The sequence below is a fragment of the Anabas testudineus genome, chromosome 12 (assembly GCF_900324465.2).
Source record: "Anabas testudineus chromosome 12, fAnaTes1.2, whole genome shotgun sequence".
Taxonomy (NCBI): Eukaryota; Metazoa; Chordata; class Actinopteri; order Anabantiformes; family Anabantidae; genus Anabas; species Anabas testudineus.
Window position 1 is genome coordinate 17,087,203 of NC_046621.1, and position 25,629 is coordinate 17,112,831.

Genomic DNA, 25,629 nt, shown 5'->3' on the forward strand with positions numbered 1-25,629 from the left:
AGCGTGACATTAAACACTTTTCACAGAAAGCCTGTATTAACATTTTGAAATGTGGGGGCATTCATGCAGGGAGGGTCCAAAGACAAACACAATTAAGTTATTATGGGAAGCTTTACCACTACTAAGAAGTGAAAGTCAAGATACCTCAGCCTCTGTTGCTCCAATTTTCACCATCATTTGTTATTATCTCTATTTTAACCTCCCAAATACATGAAGTTATAATGCTAAACTGCTGAAGTGCTGAAATGCCTCTATAATTTGAATTCAACAGTGCCAACAGAGTATTTTACAAACATCTGAGAGGAAAACCACCCCAGAATAAAAATGTAGCATACTATTTCCTCAGCCTATTGATTAGAAGATTAGACTCACTTTTCCTAAATGATGAACCCAAGGGCCTCGATCCATCAGTGGATTACTAATAATGCTTTGATTAGCAGAGAGCATATTTAAGCAGAATTGTTGGTTTTAAATCTTCTCTGACAAAAGATATGTGCTTTTTCTAAGTTGGTAGTTAAGCCATCATAAATTGTCAGTACAAATAGAAAACACCAAAAAGGACAGGCTGAACACTGAGCTGGAAACCCTAGTCATAGTCGGCTAACCTATTACCATCAAAGTTACACCCTGACATAGTAGTTAGGTCTCGAAGTATTTGGACAGTGACACAATTTTCATCATTCTGGCACCACGATGGATGTAAAGGGGAGAAATATTTATGTAAATATGAAGTCTGACAACTATAATTGAATGTTTTTTTATCTAAATATCATATGAAGCATTTAGGAATTACAACCACTTCTATACAGATACCGATGATTCTAGTAACAATAGGATTTTGGGACAATAAGCACAAGTTCTCTGTTCAAATGTGTTATTTCCTTGTTTGTTGACAACTAAGAAAGCAGAGTAAGTAAAGGTCTAGAATTGATTTCAGTTTGACATTTTTCTTTAAAATTTGTTTGGAGTAGCTGCTTTGCAAGGTGCCAGGTCAAGACATTCCATGTCCTGTCTGAGGACACTCCACTGATCAAGCGGTGAGTGGATAATCCACTCTTCCTTCTGAACTACAGTTGCCTGAAACAATTACATTGAAATATAAGCTGGTGATCTCAGGAACAGCAAAAGACAGGTAAGACCCTAGATAACAACTGTGCCACATGACATGAGAATCTTTCCATGGTGAAGAATAAAACCTTCACCACGGTTGGTCAGATCAAGAAAATTCTCCCGTAGGTAGGCGGAGAGGAGTATGGAGAAAAGAAGGAACTGCTCATGAAATATATCTGCCAGCATATCACCTGGACCTGTCTGTGAAGAACGGAGGAGGCACTTTTATGTCGTGGGCATGTGTGACTTATTGATGATGTGACTTCTGACAAAAGCAGCAATGTTTTCTGAAGTGTTTCGGCCTATATCATCTACACAAATTCAGCTGAATGCGTCTAAACCCATTAGACAGTGCTTCACAGTGCAAATGGGCAATGACCTGTAGAACAGTGTGGAAGCAAGCCAGGTCTTTGTCCTGTAAATAGTCACATCAATCACCTGATCTGATCCACTTGATCCAGAATGATGGAAATTGTGTCACTGTCCAAAAATGTATAGAATGTAAAACATAGACTCCAGAGGCAAGACAAAAAAATAATCTTAAATGTACATTTGTTGACAAAGACGCGAACAGGCTATGCATTATTCTAAATAGCTTAACCCTAGTTAGAATGACTCTACTTATTTTTGTCGAAGTCATTTATTATGACATATGAAGTCTTAAGAGTGGAAACCCTCCACAGCTTACACAACAAAAGATAACACCTGAAATACTTTTTATATAAAAACTTCTAGGCTAAATACTAGGCTGCTTCAAGCTGCTTCCAAAAATAAAGTCAAGATGATGTTATTGTCTTTTAAAGCCGTTCCCTCGGTTCAGAGGGGGGGAAACAAAAAGACGAGATACAGTCGCATACTGAAAAACATCTTTAGAAAGCTCTCCACAGTAGTGCTCAAATATCTATACAGATATGCACCTCGGATGTTATGTTAAGGAGTCAGAACCATCACGTTTGCATGCATTAGCGCCGCTTTCCTCGCCAATTAGTTAAGCTCATCAAAGGAGCCTATTGACAGTTAAGAATCATTCCTAGTCCCTCTATCTCTTTCTGTATCTTTTCAGTGTGCCTTCATTCCTGAGCACCCCACCACCACCACCACCACCACCTTCTCTTTCATCACTGCCACCTGCTCTATTTTCCCCCCAGATCAATAGAGAAGCCAGAACCTTATCAACACGGTCACAGTGATTAAAAGGCATCAGTCAATCCAGTCCGTCGAACTCAGTCCCATCCTGGCAATGTGTTGATATTCTGCCTCAAATCACCATCCTCGTTTGTTTTTCTTACCGGCGTCTCCGCTCCTGTCGTTTCTCTCTGTCTCCCTTTATCTCTGTCGTTTTTCTCTTTTCCTGTCACTTGTCTCCCGCGCTCTCTCCCTCCCTTCTCTTCCCTCTCTCTCTCTCTGCTGTGAATCATGCCTTCTGTCAGAGGAAGGTTTTTTTGACAAGCGTGCTCTTTGCCAACCAACACACCAACGCAAACCCTCCTCCTCCTCCTCTCTCTTTCACTCTCTCTCCCTTACAGCTTTTCTTCTGCCCAATTCAGCCTCCCTCTACCTCTCGCTCCCTCCTTCTCCTCCTCTATAGCTCTCTCCCTCCCATTTACACTCCACACAGCTTCGGGGCTTTAAGAGCTTTGGAGCTGCAAAGAGACCAACTTCTCCTCTCCATCTGCCTCTCTTTTCTCTCTTCCTCCAGCTCATCTCTCTTTCTCATCTCTCTTTATTACTACCTTTCTATCGTCCTCTCTCCTTATTCCCTCATTCCTGTCTAGATTTAGTTTGACCTGAGTGGGATACCCTTGGGAAATCATCACCATCATACGTTTTGGAAATTAGGTAAAGAAGGAGAAGCAGAATTAAGGAAGGACATCTATCTATCTATCTATCTATCTATCTATCTATCTATCTATCTATCTATCTATCTATCTATCTATCTATCTATCTATCTATCTCCCACACACTCTTTTCTTTTCTGACTCTCTCCATCCCTCTTGTAGCCCTCTCAGTTTGCCCTCTACCTCCCACTCTTCACCTCAGCGTTAATGCAACACGCATTACTGTGGAGGCGGCAGGGAGAGTGAGAGAGACTGAGAAGGAAAGAGCAACAATGGATACTCACATACTGTACAGTACAATTTAAAAAGCGTCATCATCAGCACCATCATTTCACCAAGTACAGCTGCGTGGAAAAAACAGGATGTATCTTTTATCACTGGGAGTAGTCAACCGAATCATCAGCAGCTTTATTATGGATGTTTTGCTTCTTTGCTCCTTTCTATGTGAATAATATACATTTAATGTTCCAAATACCTGCAGATACTGTGCACAGATAGAAATGTCCTATTTGTTTCCCATCATCTGTTGAATGAACAGAACAGGAAGAATAGAGTAGTTAGCTTGTGCAGCAGCATCCAGTGTTTGGATAAAAAAGAAAACGCCTGTGCCACCCACAGAAACACAAACTACAATAAAAAATCTGAGGAAGTTGTGCTGGTGTGATTGAAAAGTGATCTCAAGTGAATTAAACACTACTGCAGCAGTGTTTGAATACTGCACAGCCTTTGCACAATGCTTTACATGAATAATAATGGATCCACATTTTCAATGGGGATCTGAATCCGCATTAGAGTTTATCCCGAGCATGAACTCACTTCCAGTGAGTCTGTTATGTTTATCTTGCTGTCGCTGTTACACCTGTGGGCACGTTTTGATCGTGTGCAGTTTCAGTACAAGTGCACAATATACTCAAAAGTAGTAGGCCACAGCACACCTACGAAGATTGGTAACCGTATGTAACACAGGGTCATCCAGATATGTACAGTAGAATACCAAAGTGGGTGTACCATAAAAAAAAAATAGCTGCAGTGATGTTGCTAAATCTTACTGAAGGAAATAACTGTGGAATTTCTTTCCATGCCAAAACAAAAAAATGGCCACATGGTGGCGTTATTTTATCCACATCTGCACCCAATATAAATGCTGTGACCTCAGCCCATGTCCTACCTCCCATCAAATGTAAGTCCTTCAGACCTCGTAGCTACAGATACAGACATACAGAACAATACCAACATGGTTAAAAATAATCATAGTTATCATATATACAGTATGTAATGGACTGATTGAGTACTTTAGCCAGTGGGTTAGTTACATGACCACAAGCAGGACTGCTGAGCTACATTTGGTTGTGTATATGATTCACTGCCTGTCTTCACATAAGTTATAGTGCACCGATACAAACAAAGGGAAATACTATTTCTAGGACTATCCCTGTGGCTTTTGAAATCCCAGGGTTTCAATGTCGAGCTGCACCATCCACTGCAGCCGCGTTAAAATTGGGGCAGTTGTTTCCATGGAGTTCTGTGTGATTGACAGCGACTGACTCACACTCCCTTTTATTATGCTTGTTCGCTGTGTGAGCTCAAGTGGTGTTGCGTCTGTGTGTGTATGTGAGACGGAAGGAGGCGAGCAAGAAAAATCTTAGTCAACATGGTAAAAATATACATTGCTTTAAAAAAAAAAAGGAGGAGAGAATTTGCCTGAAGATCTGTTCAGCTGGGTGAATCGACATTGCACAGCTGAGTGTGTTATCTTTGATAAGACCAGCTGCCGTGAGAGCACGAAGCCTGGCAATAATTACGTGTAAACTTACTGTAAGTCTGTGTTTTGTTTTTCTTTCTCATTTTCTAATGAGAATGAAAGTTTGACCTGAGCTGCACTCTGTAGTGCAGAGTTCAGTGGTTTGATAAAACGCTGATGCTCATGATGCTGAGCTGCTGCACCTCAATAATAAAAGATTAGACAGAATCAGCAAATTAGTTAGTAGTAATAACAGAAGTTGTTATTTCTGAATTATCTAAATAATTAGATCCTGTAGACAACTTCCACCTCTTTGGTTAATGATTATTCAAGTGTAGTTAATTACAGCTACCTGGGCTGTGGTCCCAGGTTTCAAAGTGCTGCTGCTTTGCCTCACATCACCTTCTTCCAGGAAATAACTCTCTATACCAGCAGGTGGCGGTGGTCTATATTTGTCATTCAAATAGAAACTGCAGACAACTGTACCCAATGCACCTAGCAGTGTTTGTTTATGACATTCCCATCATTTTCATCCACCACACATGGTTTATAGCTACATCTGATTGAGAATATGTCTGTTACTAATTTATAAATTACATTTGGGTCCATTTCAAACAGCTGGATAGAGTAGAAGTAACATCGCTGCGTGGGCTAATGGGGTGGAAAGCAATGCGTTTCACCTAATAAAATGTTAGTTTACCTTAGAGCACCAAGTGGAGGCAATGTCATAAATTAAATTATATATTATCATATTATATATGATATTATAGTGCTAACCAGGAAAATAATGTAAAAACATAAAAAGCGGTGGTCCTAATGTTGATCTATGTGGAACACCTTTGGGAACTCAGTTTGAAACAATCAGAAACAACAGTTTGAAGTCTGCCAGAGATATGTGATTTGAACCATTTGTAATTAGAAAGAAATGATCAGCAGATCTACTAAGATTGCAGCACAGTGGAGTTAACAATCTCATTCACAACAGAAGCTCCATTTTGCTATAAGCAAGTGCCAAGTCTGATTGCTGTGACTGAAGGACACTAAATATAAATCTCCAGCATGAAACATGGACAAAAAGTGAAGGTTGGATGTTGGTCAGCAGTTGTTCAGGTCACCAGTGTCACCACCAGTGTCACCACTTGTATGCAATGGAAGCATCTGGGAAGCCATGCATATTGAATGCTGCTTAAAGTGAAAGTTGAATTGAAAATGTGTACAAGTGATGCAGTCATAAGTCAAAGTTATCTTCACCAAGTGACTTTCTTGTGTTAAAATAATTACTGTGTACATGCATCACACATAGTTCATACATATGTGGAGTCCTTTTACTAGTTTCCAAAATGTTCCTCCACTGCGATTAAAATTTGAGTAGGCAGGTGGATAATTAACAGATTTTGCCTTTCTTATAAGGGTGATGACACAGTTCCTCTGCTGTCTGCCTTCTGCCAGTGTTTGTGATGGAATATCTCACAATAGTCACAGTAACACCTTTTTTATATTATTAATATTATTTCTTTCTATGTATGTATTTGCTTTATTAGAAACATTAATATCAGCAGAGTGAGTAAAATAATTATATACAGGTATGTTAATTATCAAATACTGTATGTTATATACAATGTATGTTATATATGTTCTATTATTTATGTTAAATTGTATGTGACCTATATAAGACCATAAGGCCTCATAAGGAGCCATAAGGGGCTCTGAGTTGTGTCTATCTCCATAAGGAATAAGCGTCATGCTGTATGAACAGACAGTCATTTATCGCTCGGCATATTATTGTCATCAGTAAGGAATGCTGAAACACAGTCCTGCAGCCAGCTCCTGGTAAACAAATGAATCACCAAAACCAAATGCTCAGTAGCTATTTCAGCTAAAACAGAGAAGAGTGACTGTGAACAGAAAACACATAAAAAATACAGTACTGGTTAGAAATCTATTGAGAAGCATCACAGCAGGCTTCTGGCACAGCATATGGTGGCCTGTAACTGACATAAATCCCACAAATCATATTTTCACAGTGAGAGATGCCATGTGGAACCCAGAGAAAATAAATATATAACATTACACATATAGATTTTAATAACATTAACTTTGGGACCACATTTTACCTGCTAATATCTCATATTTTCTCAGAAATTATGTGTTGTCCGATGAGTATGAATAAACAAATCTGCTGAGCTGGCTGCAGTTTTGTACTATGTAGTGGATCTTTAAAGCTGCACTCATCAAATTTTTCACATCAACAATGCATCAGAAAACCACTTCAAACGTGAAGAAGGCTGCTCATAATTATGGACAGACAGACCTTTGTCTGACCTTTAGCTTACTCTTATTCATTTTTGAATTTGACACTCCATCCTCAACAACCAAATGTTTACAGCTTCGGGCAGCTGTTTTTAACATAAAAGCTCTATGACATCCATATTTAAATTTAACTTCATTTTAGTTGATTTTAATTTATTTTGTCTACATAGAGTGGTATGTAGGACATGAAAAGGTACTGGAGAATCCCTGGTTTGTGATGGGGTTGATGGCATATAAGATGGTGTCATCAGCATAAAAATGTGCATCACGGTGCTAATTTGGAACATCAACATTATTAACATTACGTTTATTTGATGTACAAAGAGAAAAGCATCAGTCTTAATATTGACTGTTGTGAAACAGATTTATCAGATTCCTGGGAATTCACTTCAAACAATCAGCAACAACAGTTTGAAATCTATGAAAGCATCACATAGCAGCTAAGGTTGGAGACTAGCTGGGGAGCGTAGTGGAGGTTATAACAACAAAATACCCAGATTTTTTCTCAGAAGGTGGTGGAGACCAAAAGGGAGTTCAAGTGAGATTGAATACTGGTTTTACATTCAACAGGTAGACAAAAAAGGTATGCCAATGCTATCTCAGCTGCTGGATGTGTGAATAGGCAACCTTTTACTAACACAGCACCATAAAAAGGTGAGAATGTATTAATGTAAATTCTTAGCTATACTGCTGTACTTGACAACATTTAAATATATAATTTACCAAACCATTATTGACAGATGATCATTTCACTCAGTATATATGTTCTCTATATATGTTCCCCTAGTAATTAGTGAATGCGGCTTTAACTATTAGGTCATTGCTTAGTTTTATTTTGGTTGCACAACTGGTGAAAGGGTTCCTAGAAAAATGTTTCATGATGTGCAAGATGGTGTTTGGCTGCTACTCTAACTGCTGTGTGAAATGCTCTGTAATATAGCTCCCTCCAGTGGATGCTTACTGTGTGTGAAAGCTTCACATCGAACTGTCACCGTCAGCTAAGCATAGAGACTCAGCTCAGTATGCAGAGCATGAATGACCACTGATGTTTGTACAGGAAGCATCTGTCACCACACTTGGTTGCTTCCATAGGTGTGCATGTGTCATTGACCACACATGCATGTCCACATGTCTGCACCGTTAAATCAGTGGTGGCATTTTGTGTTGCTTGTTTTTCTTACTTTCAGAGTAAAATGCAAAAAACTGCATGTAGAATTGCTGAGGTAGGGAATGTTAATTAACAAAAGGCAGAGGGTGACCTTTACACCATGTTTCTGTGAACAGAAGGATTTAACTGTTGAGTGAGTTTCCAACTAACGTCAATAATTAGTGCCAGTATTGACTCACTCTTAAGCCTCCAAATATGTTTAGTCTTTCCTCTTTGTTCTGCCAATTTTCAGAGTAGAAATGGTCCTAACATTTTCCACTGAAAATCACAGTTTATATGCTCTGAGATTTACAATCATCTACTGGTTGGAAGCAAAAACAATCTCACGTGATAATGGAGAAAAAGGAACTAGAAATAAGACACATGCAGAGGTCCAGGGAGTAGTGAGTGAGACACAAACCAAAAGCAGAGTCTTCAGAGAGTCTTCATTGTGAACATTAAGGGTAAGAGGTGAGATAAGGCAGGAAGCGAAGAGAGAAAAAAAAAGAAGAAGAGGGGAGGGGGGTCAAAAAAGAGTGAAGCTTGTGATAAACATGAGGTTTAGCATTCCACAGTTTGAACGAAGCAGCATCTGGAAATCTTTAAAAGTAAAGGGGAGGAGAGAAGGAGAGAGAGGAGGAGGAGTATGTAGGACATGCAAAACGTCAACAGGACAATGTAGATTTAAATGAGAAATAATTCACTGAACTGCCGAGAAAACCACTACGATAGGGGAACCAGCTACAGATTTAGAAAGAGTTACTGCATGAGAATGACAATATGTCATAGATTTTAAAAAAAAACAGACAGAGCAGGGGAAGTCTGACCAAAGTGTTCGGCCTCTTCCTGCCTGACGTTTAGCTCAGGAAGTGAAGGCAAAAACCGAAGGGAGGGCTGACACAGAGGAACATATTTTCCCTTTGCCTTTTAGTTTTTCCTTATTCAGTCCTCCTCTGATCAACAGCAGGAGGAAAAAAGGGAGGGGGCACACAGGAGGCGGGGCTTTCGATGGAGCACAGAAAGACAGAGTGACAGAGAGCAGACAAACGCCCCATCTGTGAAAATATAATGGAAGCAAGCGTCGTCCCCCAGGACACTAGGTGAGTTTGTGAGGGCTACGCGAAAGTGTAGCTGTGTGAAAATACTGTGTAAGAAGTGTAATCTGTCGAGGCATGAAAGTGTTGTAAGTGCTGTAGTGGGGAGGGGGAGTCGGGGGGTCGAAAGTCAGACAGGCAGAGCAGGAAAAACAGATGTTGATGACTCACTGACTAATATATAGGTCACTGGCTTCTCACAGTTTTTGGAATACCCTGACTTCATGTTGTCTTCAAATCAAACTACAAAATACAACGATAGCACAAATCCAGCAGCAGTTTGTTAAAGAAGTGAAGATATTCAGAGATTGTTTGATCCCACTTGTATGGAGGCATGCAGAGTGGTTCAAAGTGAGCACTTGAAAAAGGCACATCAGTCCTTTTAGTGACATTATAAGGTAGGAAGGAATTTGAGGAAGCGTGTTTGGTTTTGGGTCAGTTTGATGTAAGACAAATAGTTCAGCGCACTTAAGCTGCTACAAAATTGGTGCCGAGGTTCAAAATTCATTTCAACCATTTAGGAAGCTTTTGCTAGAGTTGATTGAACTGAGTGTCAGTTACTACGGTGCTGTGTCAACTTCCATGATGTAGTTCAGTTTGTGTAGGTTTTAGCACTGTTGAATTTTATATATATATATATATATATATATATATATATATATATATATATATATATATATATATATATATATATATATATATATATATATATATATATATATATAATTAAGAAAAAGATTCTCACCTTTTTTTAAATCCGGTAATCATTTAAATGTTGACTAACTAAAGAGTGTCACAATTATCCACATTGTCCTCCTTTAATTGATTGAGGTGGAGTTCATTTGAGGAAGTTTAATCTACAGCAAAGCATCATCATTTATGCATAAAGCTCTTCTGTTTGTGTAATGTGTATAAAAAAAACTTAAGTTGTAAAGTAACTAGTAGCTAAAACCAAATAAATTTAGTAGCAATTTATAACTTTTTATTTATTACTTTTTACTTTTACTTACTATTGGTAATAACGGACTAACATGGATATCTTGGAAAGCAAAGTAATAGTGGAGTAATACCTCTCTGTAATAACCCTGCTCCCTCCATGCTATATATCTATTGAGATAGATATTGTCACAGTGATCTAAGTAAAATCTGTGATTTGTTTATTTGCTTGAACCTTTACTCATCTAAAAAAAAAAAAAGAACTGAACAACTTACTGTATTTTTTAAAGCAATTTAAGCGTTTGATGCTGCAACACTCGTTTATCGTTTAAAGCAATGAGTAAACGTAACAAAGATCACTCACATTTTCAAGGTAGCAATAAACTTTACACTGTAATTATGGTGGGATCAGTCCCACTAAGAAGTAGGTAATTCTATAAACAGGCATATGATTGATGTCTTAATAAATAGCATATAAGTTCAAGTGGGCATCTTTCTGACAGCTTCGTGTCTGTGAGGAGAGTTGAATGCAGTTTCACTTTGCTTTTGCACTAAGTAAGTAAATCAAAACTTTTACCCCACTATTAATGCTAAATACTGATTATGATGATGTTTCGTTCCCCCTCCCTTAAGAGGAGTTGTACAGTTTGATGGCCACAGGCAGAAAGGCTCTCCTGGCGTTCTGTGAAGAATCAGATTATGAGTCAGACAATGTTTCAGGATATACGTGCTGCAAGTGTGGTTCCCACTGCTTTCCTAGCTCTAAAATTTAGCTGACTTGACTGTTATTCAGGCCTTTTTTCCTGTGAATCAGCATGACATGTGTGGGTTTAAATTCTCTAAAAATGTGATTTCCTCAGTTTCGCAGGGTGGTACCAAACGGTGACCTCACTCGACAAGCCAGTGGCTTGAAATGTTGGAACAACATACTAATTAAAGAAACTGTTCATCTCTTCTTTGAACCTTAAAGGGTTGGTTCAATTTGATTACACAGAAAACCCCACACATTTTCTCACTTCCCTACTGTGATACCTTTCCATGCAAATCCGGTGTGTATTTTTGTTCACATGTTGGTAAGTCTGCCCCTAGCATTTCTACTACAACCCCAGGCAGTGGACATAGCTGAAACATGTGCTGCTTGTCACACTGACAAAGTAGAAGAGACAGTTCCCCTGTTACTCAATCAACTGATTTCAGTTTTCCAAGAAGCTACTTCAGCAGAGTATATTCATGTGGAGGCAGGAGAAATAAATTATGAAACAGCACTGCAAATACCGTACATGAGCAAAATGTTTTTTTTCTATGTCCTGTAACTGTTTTTTTAATGCCTCTAATCACGTGATGTAGTAACAACCACACTATTAATTCAGGTTTACATGGCTTAAAGTATCAAGGCAGTAAATCTTGTAGCACAGACAGCATTCACTGTATGTTATACACATGATAAGCTGTTGCGTGTTCAGACACAAATTGCATCAAGGTATTGACTGTGGTGGTTTCCTCTTGTTAAAAAATACTTTTTTTCTCTCCTACTCACATAACTCAGTTTTAATTCTCATGCACACAGAGAGAGAGAGAGAAGTGGCTCGAAGGACAAAAGCAGCAAATTACGTAATACTGTTTATGATGCAACACAAACTATCTATAGTAATTTGAATGCAAGGCTAAAGTAAGTTAACAAAGGGAGAAGTGAGCTGGAAGCTGCTGTATTAGAGCTAAAATTGGACCGTGAGGCCACTTTGTTTTCAAATTATAGGCCTGTAGGTTGTACTTCCAGCAAACACAGCATGTCAGCCAACACAGGATTAAAGTTATGGAGCATGGAGTTAATATCAACCTATTGTGGCAAGTAATACAGTGATGGTTGCGTCTAAGTGTATTTGGCTTAGCAGTTGAACAAATGTAGACCACATTGTCATTTCATTGTACTATTAAAAGTAAAACCACCAGACCACATGGTGGCCTGGGATGTTTAAGGTATCGACCACCAGAGTTCAGTAAAATCAACGCCTTTTTTTAATTTTGTTAAGTTTTGCTCAGTTCATTTCTATAATGTCTGTTCATTGTTCAGACCACTGTCAAACTTAAAAACACGAGTTGCCCTGTCTTGAGTTAAATTGATTAACTATTCATAGTTAATGTTTAAAAAAAAACACAACTAACTTTATCGTTTATCTTTTGACGATCTTATGGTAACCTTAAACTAAATGAATTAAGTGATTTTACTAGTCACACTAACTAACTATCTAAATAACCCTCGTGATGAAGAACAGAAAACAGAAATCTCTTCATGCTTATGCCTAAACTCAAATGCAACACACAGCTGGGGACTTGAAGCTGCTCTCCTTAAAAACAAAAACAATTCAATAGATTCTATGACTCAATAAATGGGTCAGTGGAAGAGAACGAATCTTCTACTACTCTGAAAAGTGTTGTTGCACAAACCCCATTTCCAGATAAGTAGGAACTCTTTCTAAAAGCATTCCACTACATTATGAAATTAGGATAATTGTAGATTTGATCTCTATCTCTTGATATCCTGCCCAGTTAAATGTAAGGAGAACAGATATAGTCTGCATTTGGATTAGTCCAGTCCAGTCTCCAGTCTATGTGACTTTTCAACCCTGTCACATCAGATCAAACCTTTATTGTCATGGTTCAGTTACCATTTGCACATCAGGGTTTGCTGCAGTTCCACTTTTTGCTGCATCTGTTTTAGCTCATGTTAAAAACAACAATATGTTTACAGCCTAACTTAGCAGATCAGGGCCCAGTTCTCGATACAGCCCTAAATAGAACCAAGATCACATGAGTAGAGCAAGACGTTCTGCACAGACAAGACGCAAGAGTAGAAATTGTTTTGAGGGGACAAAACTGACACATTCTTTTACATGTGTCACCCGATATTGATCTTTCTCGTGTTCACATATATTACACCCCACGACAGGTGTGATTGTAATGAGCTAATCATTACAATCACATTGTAACATGATAGTAATTTAACCACTGAATTCACCTGTCAGTGGTTTCAGTGTTGTAGCCAACTGATAAAAAAGTGACTTCAAATCTTTTCATTTTAAGTCCATAAAACTGTATATGTCAAACAAATACATTGCACATAACATTAAACTATAGAGCAACATCAGCTTTATTATTTATATGATTTTGTCAAATAAACAGCAGAGAGCATTGGGAAAAAACAAGCTAAAGCAACCTGGGGCCCCTAATACAGTATGTGCCACAAACTTCATGCAGTACATAAAGTAAAATAACAGGAAAAGTTTCTTGTCCGTGTTCCTGCAGCCACAGAAAATTAGTCAGGTTCTGGTGAGCAGACAAGCATAAACAAGCCCTGCACATGTTTTTTTTTATGTTCCACATTTTGTCTTGTTTTTTTTTTTTTCCTATTTACAGCCACACAAGCCCTCTGACAGGAGCCCTCAACACTCCACGCATGCCCTCGTCTTCTCTCACTCCACCTTCCCTGCCCTCCCAACCTCCGGCCAGGCCATGTCGGCCCAAACAACCGCCTCCTCCAGTGAAGCCCTCTCAGCTGCCCTCTCGACCTCCTCTACCTCCATCCACTCCTTTGTCCCTTCCTCCCACAGTTCCTAAACCTTCTCCCCCCATCTCCACCAATGCTGCTCCTGTTTTTGTTTCTGCCCCTCTCACCTCCAACCCTCCTCCCCCATCTCTTCCGCCTCCTCTCTCTCCTACTCCAATATCTTCTTCTCCCCTGCTTCAGCCAACTGCTGCTTCCGATCTTACTCCCTCGTGTACTCCTCCTTCTCTTCCTCTTTCATCGCCTTTCACAGTCCCATGTGCCTTCTCCTCTTCCTCATCAACTCCTCCACCTCTGCCTGTCATCCCACCATTCTCTCCAACTCCTCCTCTGGCAAAACCTTTAGATCACCTGGCTGGGAGCGCTTCAGTATGGCAGCCCAAAGGACTCAGTCAAGACCAAACCACCAGTATACTGGAGAAGGAGATGGCTGGGGTGAGACACAAACACACACTTTTTATAATATGATTTCTTCATATGTCTTCTACAGGCTGCTGTGAATTTTGAAACCCTTCCCCTTATTTTTTTTGTGTACTAAATCTAACATAAAACAAAGACAACCTGTGGGTGTCCCCCTTAGTTACTACATCCAAAAAGCCACCAAACTGCATTGATCAGTCTGAGACGGATTACAAAGCTGTTCCTAAGGCTCTAGGACTCCACAGATCCACAGTGACAGACACTCTCTGCAAATGGAGAAGAGCTGAAACAATAATAAACGTTTGTAGAAATCCCAGAACTTTTAAAATGTGTCCAGGATCACAGCAACTACCTATCCACAAAGTCACAAAAGATCCGAGTAAAAACCCAAGAAAGTGCAGGCCTGTCTCACCTCAGTACAGGTCAGTTATCATGACACATGATAGACACTGGGTAGAAATGGTGTCCACACCAGAGTGGCAAGGCGAAGGACTTCTGCCACAACACATTTGAATGACCCTCAGACCTTTTGACAGACTGTTCTATAGATGGCTGATTCAAAAGTTGAACTGTTTGGAGGATAGAGGGATCCTGTTACATCTGGAGTTAACCAATCGGAGAATTCCACAAAAATAATGTCATACCATTGATGAAGCATGGAGGTGGCAGTGTCATGTTGTGGGGGTGCTTTGCTGAGTCAGGAGCAGGGCGACTTGCCATAATTGAGGCCTAAAGCAGAACGATAGGTCATCGGTCTGTGAGGTAGAGATCAAGCACAACTGCATTTTGCAGCAAGACAGTGATGCCAAGCATAAGAGTAAGTCATTATGTGAATGTGTCAAAAGGAGTGAAAAGAGTGGCCTTCATAGATTTAGATTTTATTAGAAGATCTGAAACTGTTTACTACAGTATAAACACAAAAAAGGAAATCAGGAAGGGGACATTTTTCCTCCCAGGGCTGTGTGTTATTTGTCTATCTTGGCCAGAACTCCTTCGAAAAATATATCTCTGGTTTTTGGAGAACAGTTTAGCAGCATTTTGGCAGATTCAGATTCAAATATGTGCTTTCAAACGTCACGCTGTCTTTAGCAGCAGCAGCTTCCATCTGATACTAAACACAATACATTATAGAATGCATTGCACAACTGAGTGCAGGTCACCAGTGTTTCCAGAAGTCAGAGCTCAACACATGAACCCTCAGACTTGACAACAGTTGCTTTGGGTTGTGGGAACTTCAATACAGAGTGACTAAAATGCAATATGTCATGCAGCTTATGTAGACAGCTGAACTATTCAAAATGCAGACAAAAGAGTCACAGAAATTAACTTGGCCAAAATTGCAAACCCTACATTTGTGGCACTTGCGGCAGGAACACATTTCACACACCCTAGCAGGTGGAAACTAGCCTTCCTCTTTTTTTAAAGTTCAAAAACACACCCAACAACACCAGTCAGGTTTGTGAAATTAACACATTGAACTGAAGTGAGATTAGCTGATAGTTTAACTAGACGCGCTGTTTCACTTATTTACCACAGAAACACAGCCATGTTTCTTACCTCATAGAAAAGCTTTGGTTTCAGCGTTGATGGATCACAGCTTGTTTCATCACCAGCTGTGCAACAACCATGAGTTTCATTCAGGCCTGACAAAGTTTCACTTTTGGAATGAACCTTGGCCACAGGTGATCGAACCTGTTTTTTGACACTTTAACAGCGCTGATCAGCGTTGTGTGGCAAAAAAGAACCCCCTTCTAAACCTGTTGTCTCATTCACACAGGAGAAATTTCACTTGTGGCCTGCAGGTCTATCTGCTCATGCACTAATGACTATTGACACAGTGTAAATAATTTGTGTTTGTTTGGCTGTATGTTGTATATGTTTACATATGTACTTACTCTATTTCCTTAACCTAACTCCTCATTTTACTGTACATGTTCTTTATTCTCACTTCAACCTCTCATGTTGTCATGTGCAGGTTTTTGTGGTTCACAGCACACAGGACAAGAGCATGATGCTGTCAGTACGCCTGCCCGATGAGCACGGGGCGCTACACGTACACAATCTGATGATCAGACAACACAAGTCATGTATGTGTTAACAAAATGAAAGCTTTCTACACATGAGCACAGATGACAAGCCAGAGCAGATAATGATTCATTCTTGATGTGTTTTCTGCCTCAGATGTCCACTTAGATGGTTCCTCTCTGGTATTTGACGACATCTTCAAACTGATCTCTTTCTACTGTGTCAGCAGGTACATATACACATTTGATGTACATACACTGAGGGAGCAGATTGGTAAGTTCACATACTGTAGCTGAAACTATTTCAGCCTTATACAATCCTGCAAAGTCTTCTCTTCATGAAGGGTATGATTTCATCCACCCCATTTACATCACCAACAAGCTAAATAACACAAATCCGTGTTTGTGTAATACAGGAAAGTTCAACGGACGCACAAACCTCAGCTTTTAAAATGAAAACACATTAATTGAATCAACACCTCTCTAAAACAAAACAAAAACACTATATTAGTGCGTTCATGAAGGAGGATTTACTGCAGCACTACTATGTGGATCTAATATAGCGCCAACTGTGTGTATGTACTATAAATGTGGACATGCATACAGTATGTACATATATATAGTACATGTATACACATACACATATTTACATAACCATGCACATACACACATAATATTTAATGCTGGCTGATTGAATCTACCAATTAGGGACATCCTGGCTGTCACACTGAGGTTACCCTGGGCCATTACCACGGCAACTAGCAGAGAGGAGCTGGAGGTCATTTCTGCTATGGGTGCAGGTAGATAAATCTACATCACACGTACTGCACCTGAATCTGGGTCACTGCTGTAGCACATAATGGGATGCAGCAATGGAAGAGAGCAAAGATGAAGTGGATCACATCGATAACAGTTCTTTGCAGTAAGGGTTAGGGGTACATACAGGATGAAAACATATGTGAAAGACTGAATATGAACAGATACACAGAATGAAAGCAGTTTGAAAAACACAGTAACTCAGACTGGGAGGGCTTCAATATTAGATGAATGCATTATACTGGACTGCATTTCCAGGTATTTGTGTTCATAAAAAGGTGCCTCAATGCAGTGTAAAACAATGATACAGTACTACATAATCTTGTTATTGATATTTTAGCTTCCTGCATCCATATCCTGAAGGAATAATATGGCATTTGGACATGTTGCTGCAGAGAGTAATGAATTTCTCATATTTTTATCTTAAATATGAGGCAGCAGTCAAAGAGATGATATGCTTAGCTCAACATAAAGACTAAACACATGCATATTTTTAACCTGTCTCTGTCTAGAGGTAACTAAAATCTTTAGCCGCAGATCTAAAAACCCTCCAACGCAGTCTGTGTATTGTGGTTGGCTGGGTGTCATCTGCAGAACAGGCAACAAGACTTCCTGGAGTGTCTGCTGGTTGTGTGGCAAACTCACGTTGACAGTGAGACCCCAGTTCATTCAGTAGCCAGTCAAGAAATAGGTGCTAACATAACCCAAAGTGGCACGAAAAATCAAATGAAACTGTTAAATACATAACAACAAACTGACTAAAAGCAGCTTATCCATTAAAAGAGCTGTTCCGAGTAGTGAGGAGGACTTTTAAGATGCTTTTAAGAGTTTCTTAAGCAGAAGACAAATGGTGGAGGGACAGAGAGGTAGAAAAAAAGAGAACGAACACTTATTGACAGTGAGAACACACAGTGTAGCTTTTATAGGAATAATGTTTGTGTATGATCGTGTTAAAGATGAGCTCATATATTTCCCCAAGATATTCACACCATGTCTAGAGGCACACAACGACACCATGAACTTTAAGAGACTGGCACCACTACACTATTCAGTAATTCATATTACTCATTACATGAAACTGTAGTAATATTTGTATCATGTCTGAACATGAATCATCATGAAGAACACTGTAACTCTCACTGTATGTGTTGCAGATTTCTGGACTTCTAATCTGAACCAGCAGGCAAAAAACCAGGACCAGGTTTCGCCTCAGAACCACAGCAGTTCATACTTGTATATCAACCCAATCACTGTAGAAAGGAGCCTTGACAACGACCTGAGCTCCTCCTCTATCTGCACGCTTGATACCACCCATCAAATCATCACCTCCTCCCTGCAGAATGGAGAGACCCCACAGAAAGCTAGCCCAGAGGTCAAAGGTCAGACTAAGAACAAGCCTAACAAGGATATTAAATACAAACGCCCTCCACCCCGACCCCCCAGCCTGGGTTCAGGGTCTGGGATGGGCCTCCTCTTCTCCTCTCCTTCATTACCTCAGACTCCATCTTCTGTAAGTACAGCAGCTGACAGAAAAGAGGAAGGAAGAGGAGGAGGTGGGGAGAGAGAAGAGAGGAAGTCAACGTTTACATCACCTCCTCCGTCGAGGCCTCCTGCCCTCGCCCTCCTGCAGAGTCGAACCGCTCCCCCTTTACCTCCTGCTCCTCTTCGTCGCACCTCATCCAGGAAAAGCACTGACCCAGAGGTAGGAGAGGGGACGGGGAGAGAGAAGGGACAAAATCCTGCAAAGACAACCGAGAAAGAGGAGGGAGTAGAGGGAAGGGAGGAGAAAACAGGAAATAAATCAGGTCTGCTTGCTGAGGTGGTGGAGCAAGAGAACAGCAGCCGACATCCTGAGGAGGAGGAGGAGGTAAAAAGAGACAGAGAAAAGAAAGAGAAGGAGGATGAGAAGGAGGAAAAGGAGGTGACAATGGATAAAGAGGAGGACAAGCAAACATCCGGCTCCCAGTGTGTGTCTTTACCGGCAAAACCGTCTCGTCCAGTCCCTCCACCAAGGAGGAAACCAGCGGACACACCTGTGTGCCCCAGCCAGGCTGCTGGAGGATTAGCGAATCAGAGTGCAAAGAGAGCACCCCCTCCCTCACCGGTGCGCCGGCCAGATGTGTCTCTGTACTCGCCACAGGGCGGTGTTGCGCTAGGAACAGACCCTGACTCCTGTTCTGCCAGCAGCACAGAAGAAGAAGGAGAGCTGATTCAGGAGCAGGAGCAGAACCACAGGTGGGTCTGGACTGGCTGTTCACTAAGTCCCACCCCTTTAATTTATTATAGATAGGGTTCCATTCAACTGTCCACTAAAGAAGTAGTCTCTAGAAATGATATGAGTCAAAATGCCTGGATATCTTAGCTTTCAACACAGAGTAGAGATGACTTCTAATTTAAAAACTGGAGCACCAACCTCACGGGATAAGAGCTGACCCTCTTCATTAAACTCATGCTCAGTTTATACTGCAGGCAGTAAGCTTGTCAGCTGGACGTGCTTATATTTAAACTTTACATTAGAGCAGACAGAAACGCTTTTTAATCAATGCTGAGAGATGCTTCTCATGTTTAAATGCACGTTTGAGTGTTGCTCCTACAGTAGTAAAGCTCCCTGCACAGCTCTTCAGTGTGAGGAGGAATATAAAGGCTGAACTGTGGTGCTAAGACAATCACTGATCAGGGGGCAAAGTTTAGCAAGTGGTTAATTCTAGTAATACAGTAGCATAGAGTAGACAACCTGTCTTAAACAATGAACTGCAGAGCTTCTAGGATTTTCTAGATTGAGAAATATTGTCTATGGTTCTACTAACCCCAACCCTAACCCATGTACAGTATATAATAGAGAACAGCTTTTAAATAGCTGTCCACTGTAGTGACCTCTATGAATGAAAGGGTTAAACAATAGCAGAGAAGTCATTGAAGTATTTAAAGATTTGTATAGAACATGTCCATGTCTCGATCTCATCACTGTGGAGCTCTACAACTTGATCCTGTGAAATCATGTGACCGTGTTGCTGAATCTACTCTTCACTACATTTAGAGGAAGAGGAGTTTCAGAATAGATATTGTGGTAGACCATGTGTCAACCTGCCTGAAAGTGACACAGAGTTACACAGAGAAACAGCTCTTAAGTAAGCTGCAAGCTACTCAGTGGCAGTTCCTAAACACTGCTTACATATGTGATGACTGGTAGTTTGATTACTGATAGTTTGATGCAGCTAGGGCAGTTGTTATTCAATCCACACAAACAGCTCTAAAAGGCCGCAATGCTCAATATATACAAAAAAAAAAACCTACTGGAAAATAGAGAGGTATTTTTCCAGAGGTGGGTTTGAAGGTAGGGCTTCAGTGAATTAACTCTGGTTAAAGTGTGGTTAACGAGTGGGTTAGAGTGAGTCTGGAAATTCCACGCCCACTCCCCAACACCTGGAAAGAGTATGACATGTTCCTCTTTAATGGTGATGGTCATGAATGGTCATGTCTGCATGTCACATGAAACTAAAACAGATAAACAGAAGGATATGACCTTTATTAACTAATTAATAAATGAGTAGTGCACTACAGTAGAGTGATGGTTTCTCATGTAGTCCCACCTGACGGCTCAAAGTTCACATACATTCAACAGTTGTCCACACTTGGATTTCCCCGAAGCTTCTGAAACGTTTAACAGTATTATGTACTAAACTTTTTGCAATCTTGCATTGAGAAATATTCTTGAACTGACAATTCTCTCACCAAGGTTGCCAAAGAGTGGTGAGCTGTGAATCATATTTGCTTGCAAAGACTGAACCTTTGGTGGATGCTCCTTTAATATCCAGTCACCTGGTGTTACCTGTTATCTCTTACCTGCTAGTTTTGGAATAATCCAGAATAACTAACTTTTTACCTTGGTCCAACTTTCTTTATGTGCATCAAACTCTAAATTTAAAACAGTGAAACACTTGTCTCTATACTTTTCAGATAAGAGAGGTTCAAGAGAATTAGTAAATCACAGATTTTACTTTTTGCTGCATTTTAGAAAAAGTCCTGTTCCTGGAAATATAGGTTTGTATTTAATAATATCTACAAGTGTCAAGTGGAGAGGGTTAGTAGTCAATGTAAGACATGTAAACTAAACTAAAGAGAAGGACTTACTGTATATCTTTCAGTCGTCCAGCAGGAAGCCACAGCCCCAAGGCATTAGTCAAGAGAACCTCCACCACTGTTATGTTGGACCGAGCCCGCTATCGCCTGTCCACTGTCCTCACTGGCCTCATCAGCCACGACCGCCGCCTCACTCAGCGCATCGTAGAAATGGCCAGGGCCCATACGAGCTACATTGGTAATCTGGTGAGTGAGGGAGAAGCATCCTTGTCTGGTTTGGGATTTTAAATACAACCTTTAGCTGATACTGTTAATTCAGATATTCCAGGTTAACATCAACTGTAACTCCAAAATACAAGTGGAATCAAGTACGGTTTGTCATGGTTTGTCTTTAGGTAAATGAGCACCGTGCTTTCACGTTGGAGACCATGGTGAACCACTCCACGTCCACAGGGCTGTTACAGGAGATCAGACAAATGATGACTCAACTGAAAAGTTACCTACTGCAGAGTGCAGAGCTCCAAGTCATGCTGGAGCCACAGCACCAGTATTCACAAGACAAACTGGGTATCTGTTTAACTGACTGTGTTTCATCTCATCTTTTAATTGTGGTGTGGGAGTCATTACATCCCTTATAATTGTGTACAACCATTAATTATATTGTACCACTCATCTTGTGTCTCACATCTGGGGAAGTAACTAATGTTAAAAAGAGCATTCTCAGTTCAAACACCAGAGGGCAGGACTTTAAAAATTTGTGTTTAAAATAAAACAAAAACCAGCAATACTACTATTATTGTTATTGAGAGTTGCATTATGGGAAATGTAGGATTCTGAATTTCCTGGAGCCGGATTAAGAAACACAAGTAATGCTTTATGCATGTGTGTCAATGCAGAGAACATAGTAGAAGCTGCCCTGTGTAAGAGTGTACTGAAGCCACTGAGGGAGCCAATTTACCAGTGTCTGGAGAAACTGCACACAGAAAACGGTGGCCTAAAACAACTGGCACAGAACCAGGTACGACAGAGCATGAGCACTTTTGCAGAGGTGATACTTACAACAGGAAATAACAAGTGAAATTAAATGACTGCCAAAATTATAAGTGCGCTACAGGTGAAAGAGACTAGAGTGCAGCACTTTTCTATTCATGCCAGCAGCAGCAGCGGCGGCGGCAGCAGCTGTGGTATTGATGGTCTGCGTATTGTGTGTTTCAGTCTGTTGTCCTAGGCAGCACCACCACAGCATTAGGTATAACCACTGCTGTCCCCGAGGCCTCTGCTATGGAGAAGATCAGCATCAAACTCAACAACCTACACCTGGAGTATTCTCCTCAGAAAAAGATTGACCTGCTGCTAAAAGCCTGCAAGATCATCTATGATGCCATGTCTGTCAGCTGTCCAGGTCAGGGCCACCAGCGCTCCCTCAACCCTTGAACACATTGATGTTCTGATATCAGTTTTCCCCTCCAATGTTAAACTAGAATATCACAATATACTACTCTTTAAAAAATTTTATTTTTACATCTGTGTGTGTGTGTGTGCGTGCGTCTGTGTGTTTAGGGCGGGCCCATGGTGCTGATGACTTCCTTCCTGTAATGATGTACGTCCTGGCTAGATCCAATCTGTCTGCTTTGCAGCTGGATGTTGAATATATGATGGAGTTGATGGACCCATCGCTAACACTAGGAGAAGGTACACACATGAACACAGTCACTGTAACAACCCCGTAAATAGTCCTTCCTGCTGATATATACATGGGTTCACTACATTACTGATCATACCTGTGTGTGCGTAGGGTCCTATTACTTGACCACCACCTACGGGGCTTTAGAGCACATAAAGACTTTTGACCAGCAGAGGTCAGCGACAAGGCAGCTCAGCAGGGAGGTCCAGGACTCCATCCACCGATGGGAGAGACGACGCACACTCAATAAGGAATCCATGGCCCAAGGATCTGTTCGGGTACATACACACACACAAGTCATCATTAGCAAAGTCGCCCATATATGAACACTGATAGCAGTTCAAAAAACAAAACAAAGAGGAATCAAAGCCCAGCTGCCTTTGTGTAACACCGTTGTGTTATATGTTGTGTTGTACAGGACTTTCTCACAGTGTGTAGTCCTGACTTTGGAGTCAATCCAAAAACACTGGGCGTCCTCCCCAACACGACCATCCAACAGCTGTCTGAGCAGTGCGCTGCACGCTTTGAAGAAGGTAAAGACCTGCAGGACAGCACTGAGGATTTGCACCACAATTCAGTTCTTAATTTTATACAACATAGACAAAATCTATTTAATCTCTCTCTCTTGTTAATGCCAATGCTAATTCTCAGCTCTAGAATGAAGTAATACTTGTATATGTTATTAGCTATTATCACAGTAGTGTCTCCGGGTAACGTCCTCCCTCCTCATGTCTCTCCTCCAGACTCCTACACACTCAGCATGTATATAGATGGTGTCCACAAGCCCCTGGCCCCTACAGACCTGGCTCTCAATGTTAAGAACAGCTGCCAACCAGGAGCCTACTGCTTTGTCTACCACCCTTCAGACCAAGTCCACAACAAACCCAGTCGCACCTGCCCCAGTGACCCACCCCCACCCCCACCTCCACCTGCAGAAAACGCCTTCCCTGCTGACACAGCAGCTGTCGATGCTGAGGAGCCAGAGGCCGCAGAGGAGAGTCTGATTACGCTGTAATTGCTACAGCATCACGGAGACACTTCACACAGTGTGCTCATACGAAAAAGAGGACAGTAACATTTAAGAGAATGTTTAATCTCATCGAGATGTAAAGATGAGTGTTTGTGGTAAAACATGTATGCCTCCAGCTATACAATACGACCTTAAGTCTGCTCTGGTGCCACATGCTAAATGCAACATGAATTACAAAAGAGAGCAGTGACTGGCTGAAATAGAACAAAACGTGACCAATTTTGTATCTCTTCAAGGGGTCTGGAACTCCAAGGACTGTATAAGTATAAGATTTTATAGAATGTAAAAATGCATGTAATATCACAATGCACATACCTGCTCATATTTATACTGTTTATAATACTTGATGCTACTCTCTCTGATATTCAAGACTTCTGCTTCAAACAGGTGTAAACTGTGGGTTAATGAGTACCTGGTTTAGCATTGTAGTGACACTATCATGAAAACTGTCATTTCAAGTCCACAGAATTCAAATCAGAATTATTTCATGACAAATAGCTGCTAAAATGTATATTTTAAGCAGCAAGTACTGTGTATTGGCCCATAACTTTCATTTTCATTTTAAATCCCCGATATACATCCAGATGCCTTATTTCACTTTTTTATACTATGTACTGTTACTGATTGTATTGTAAATAAACTGGCTTTTACATTTTGCTAATGCTGTTTCTGAATAAGAGCTTTCATAACACCTCATTGTAATATATGACAGCTTGCTACGTATGGAGCTATGTATAACTATGCATGCTGTCCACCACAACATTCATGTGCCACTGTTGTAGCTGATCACTGTATTGAAAACTGCTTTAACACGAACCATTAACAGACCAAGGCTGTGAGACTGGTGCTAGAATACAAGGACACAAAGAACAGAACAAAAACTGGGGGACAGAAGGAAGCAGAACAGAAAAGCTGAACTGCACTTTGTTTTTGTCTGCAGCACAGTAAAATGCCACAGCTCTTACATCTACAGTGGATGCCTTTGTCTAGAATTCTCATGAATTTCATTCCATATAAATGCAATAATTATGGCGTTCAGGCTTTTAATACATCCTCACTTAGCTGAAACTGAATGGGACATGAATAGTTGGTGTTTATCAGCAGGATAATGTGTATTGATGTATTCATCTCTGTGTTGATGATCCTTGTATAACAGGAACAATGGGATTTAGTAAAATACAAGTTGTATGTAGAACAGTCTTGAGGCCCCAACAATACAATATTTTTACGTTAGAATAACAGGTCTAAAATCATTTCGGTGGCACCATCTTGTCTTGAGGCAGCCCTGTCTTTGCCACAGTCTGTTATTGCACTGTGTACTGGAACTTTGGAAACCTGTGTATCTGTAAGAAGAAGCGAGCTCAGTATTCTAGGTAAGTTGTGTCACTCCTACCATCCAACTGGTACAGTTCATTACATAAAGACTGCAAAAATTACCAGAATTCCTAGAGAAAGGTGGGAAACAGTCAGAGAACCTGAACTAAACACATTTGTAAGGACTGTATTTAGATGTCACATCATACAAACGTGTTATTTTTAAGCATACTATACCCACAACAGCCTCTTTCTGTTTTCTGTGTGTGTTGTACGGCATAGTTCAGCCTTTTGACCCTTATTGCTCACTACTTTGCAATCCACTGTACATCTCGCAGCAGTGGACAGTATTAATGGTCCACTGTTGATGTCAGGGGTGTCGACAAACTTTAACATTTCGAGAACCACCAAACACCCTGATAGGCCCTGAATTTCTCCACAATGTGATCATTGGTCTAATGGCCTTTCCACAAGCCAAAGAAACAATACAGTGATGGGAGAACATAAGTAGTGTGAGGTGAGT

At 40.5% G+C, this 25,629-nt stretch overlaps 2 protein-coding genes across 4 annotated transcripts in view; one reads left to right on the forward strand and one right to left on the reverse strand.

Moving 5' to 3' along the window:
• Positions 1–16,124, reverse strand: part of LOC113158306 — a 29,299-nt gene extending 13,175 nt beyond the window's left edge. Inside the window, exon 1 of one of the 3 annotated variants that reach the window (XM_026354112.1) lies at positions 15,716–16,124. The gene's annotated coding sequence lies outside the window, so the exon portion shown is untranslated. Of the gene's footprint in view, positions 1–2,278; positions 2,537–15,715 lie in introns of those variants that run through there. The other 2 variants (XM_026354111.1, XM_026354110.1) reach the window with 2 other exon arrangements.
• rin3 (Ras and Rab interactor 3) lies at positions 8,938–24,453 on the forward strand. The gene is made up of 14 exons (XM_026354113.1): positions 8,938–9,246; positions 13,591–14,173; positions 16,134–16,245; positions 16,340–16,412; positions 16,891–16,982; positions 18,153–19,233; positions 21,144–21,324; positions 21,474–21,645; positions 21,975–22,096; positions 22,294–22,480; positions 22,639–22,770; positions 22,874–23,040; positions 23,181–23,295; positions 23,506–24,453. The coding sequence occupies exons 1-14, from the start codon at positions 9,215–9,217 to the stop codon at positions 23,775–23,777; spliced, it is 3,321 nt and encodes a 1,106-aa protein (XP_026209898.1). The 5' UTR covers positions 8,938–9,214; the 3' UTR covers positions 23,778–24,453.
• Positions 24,454–25,629: the final 1,176 nt, after the last annotated feature.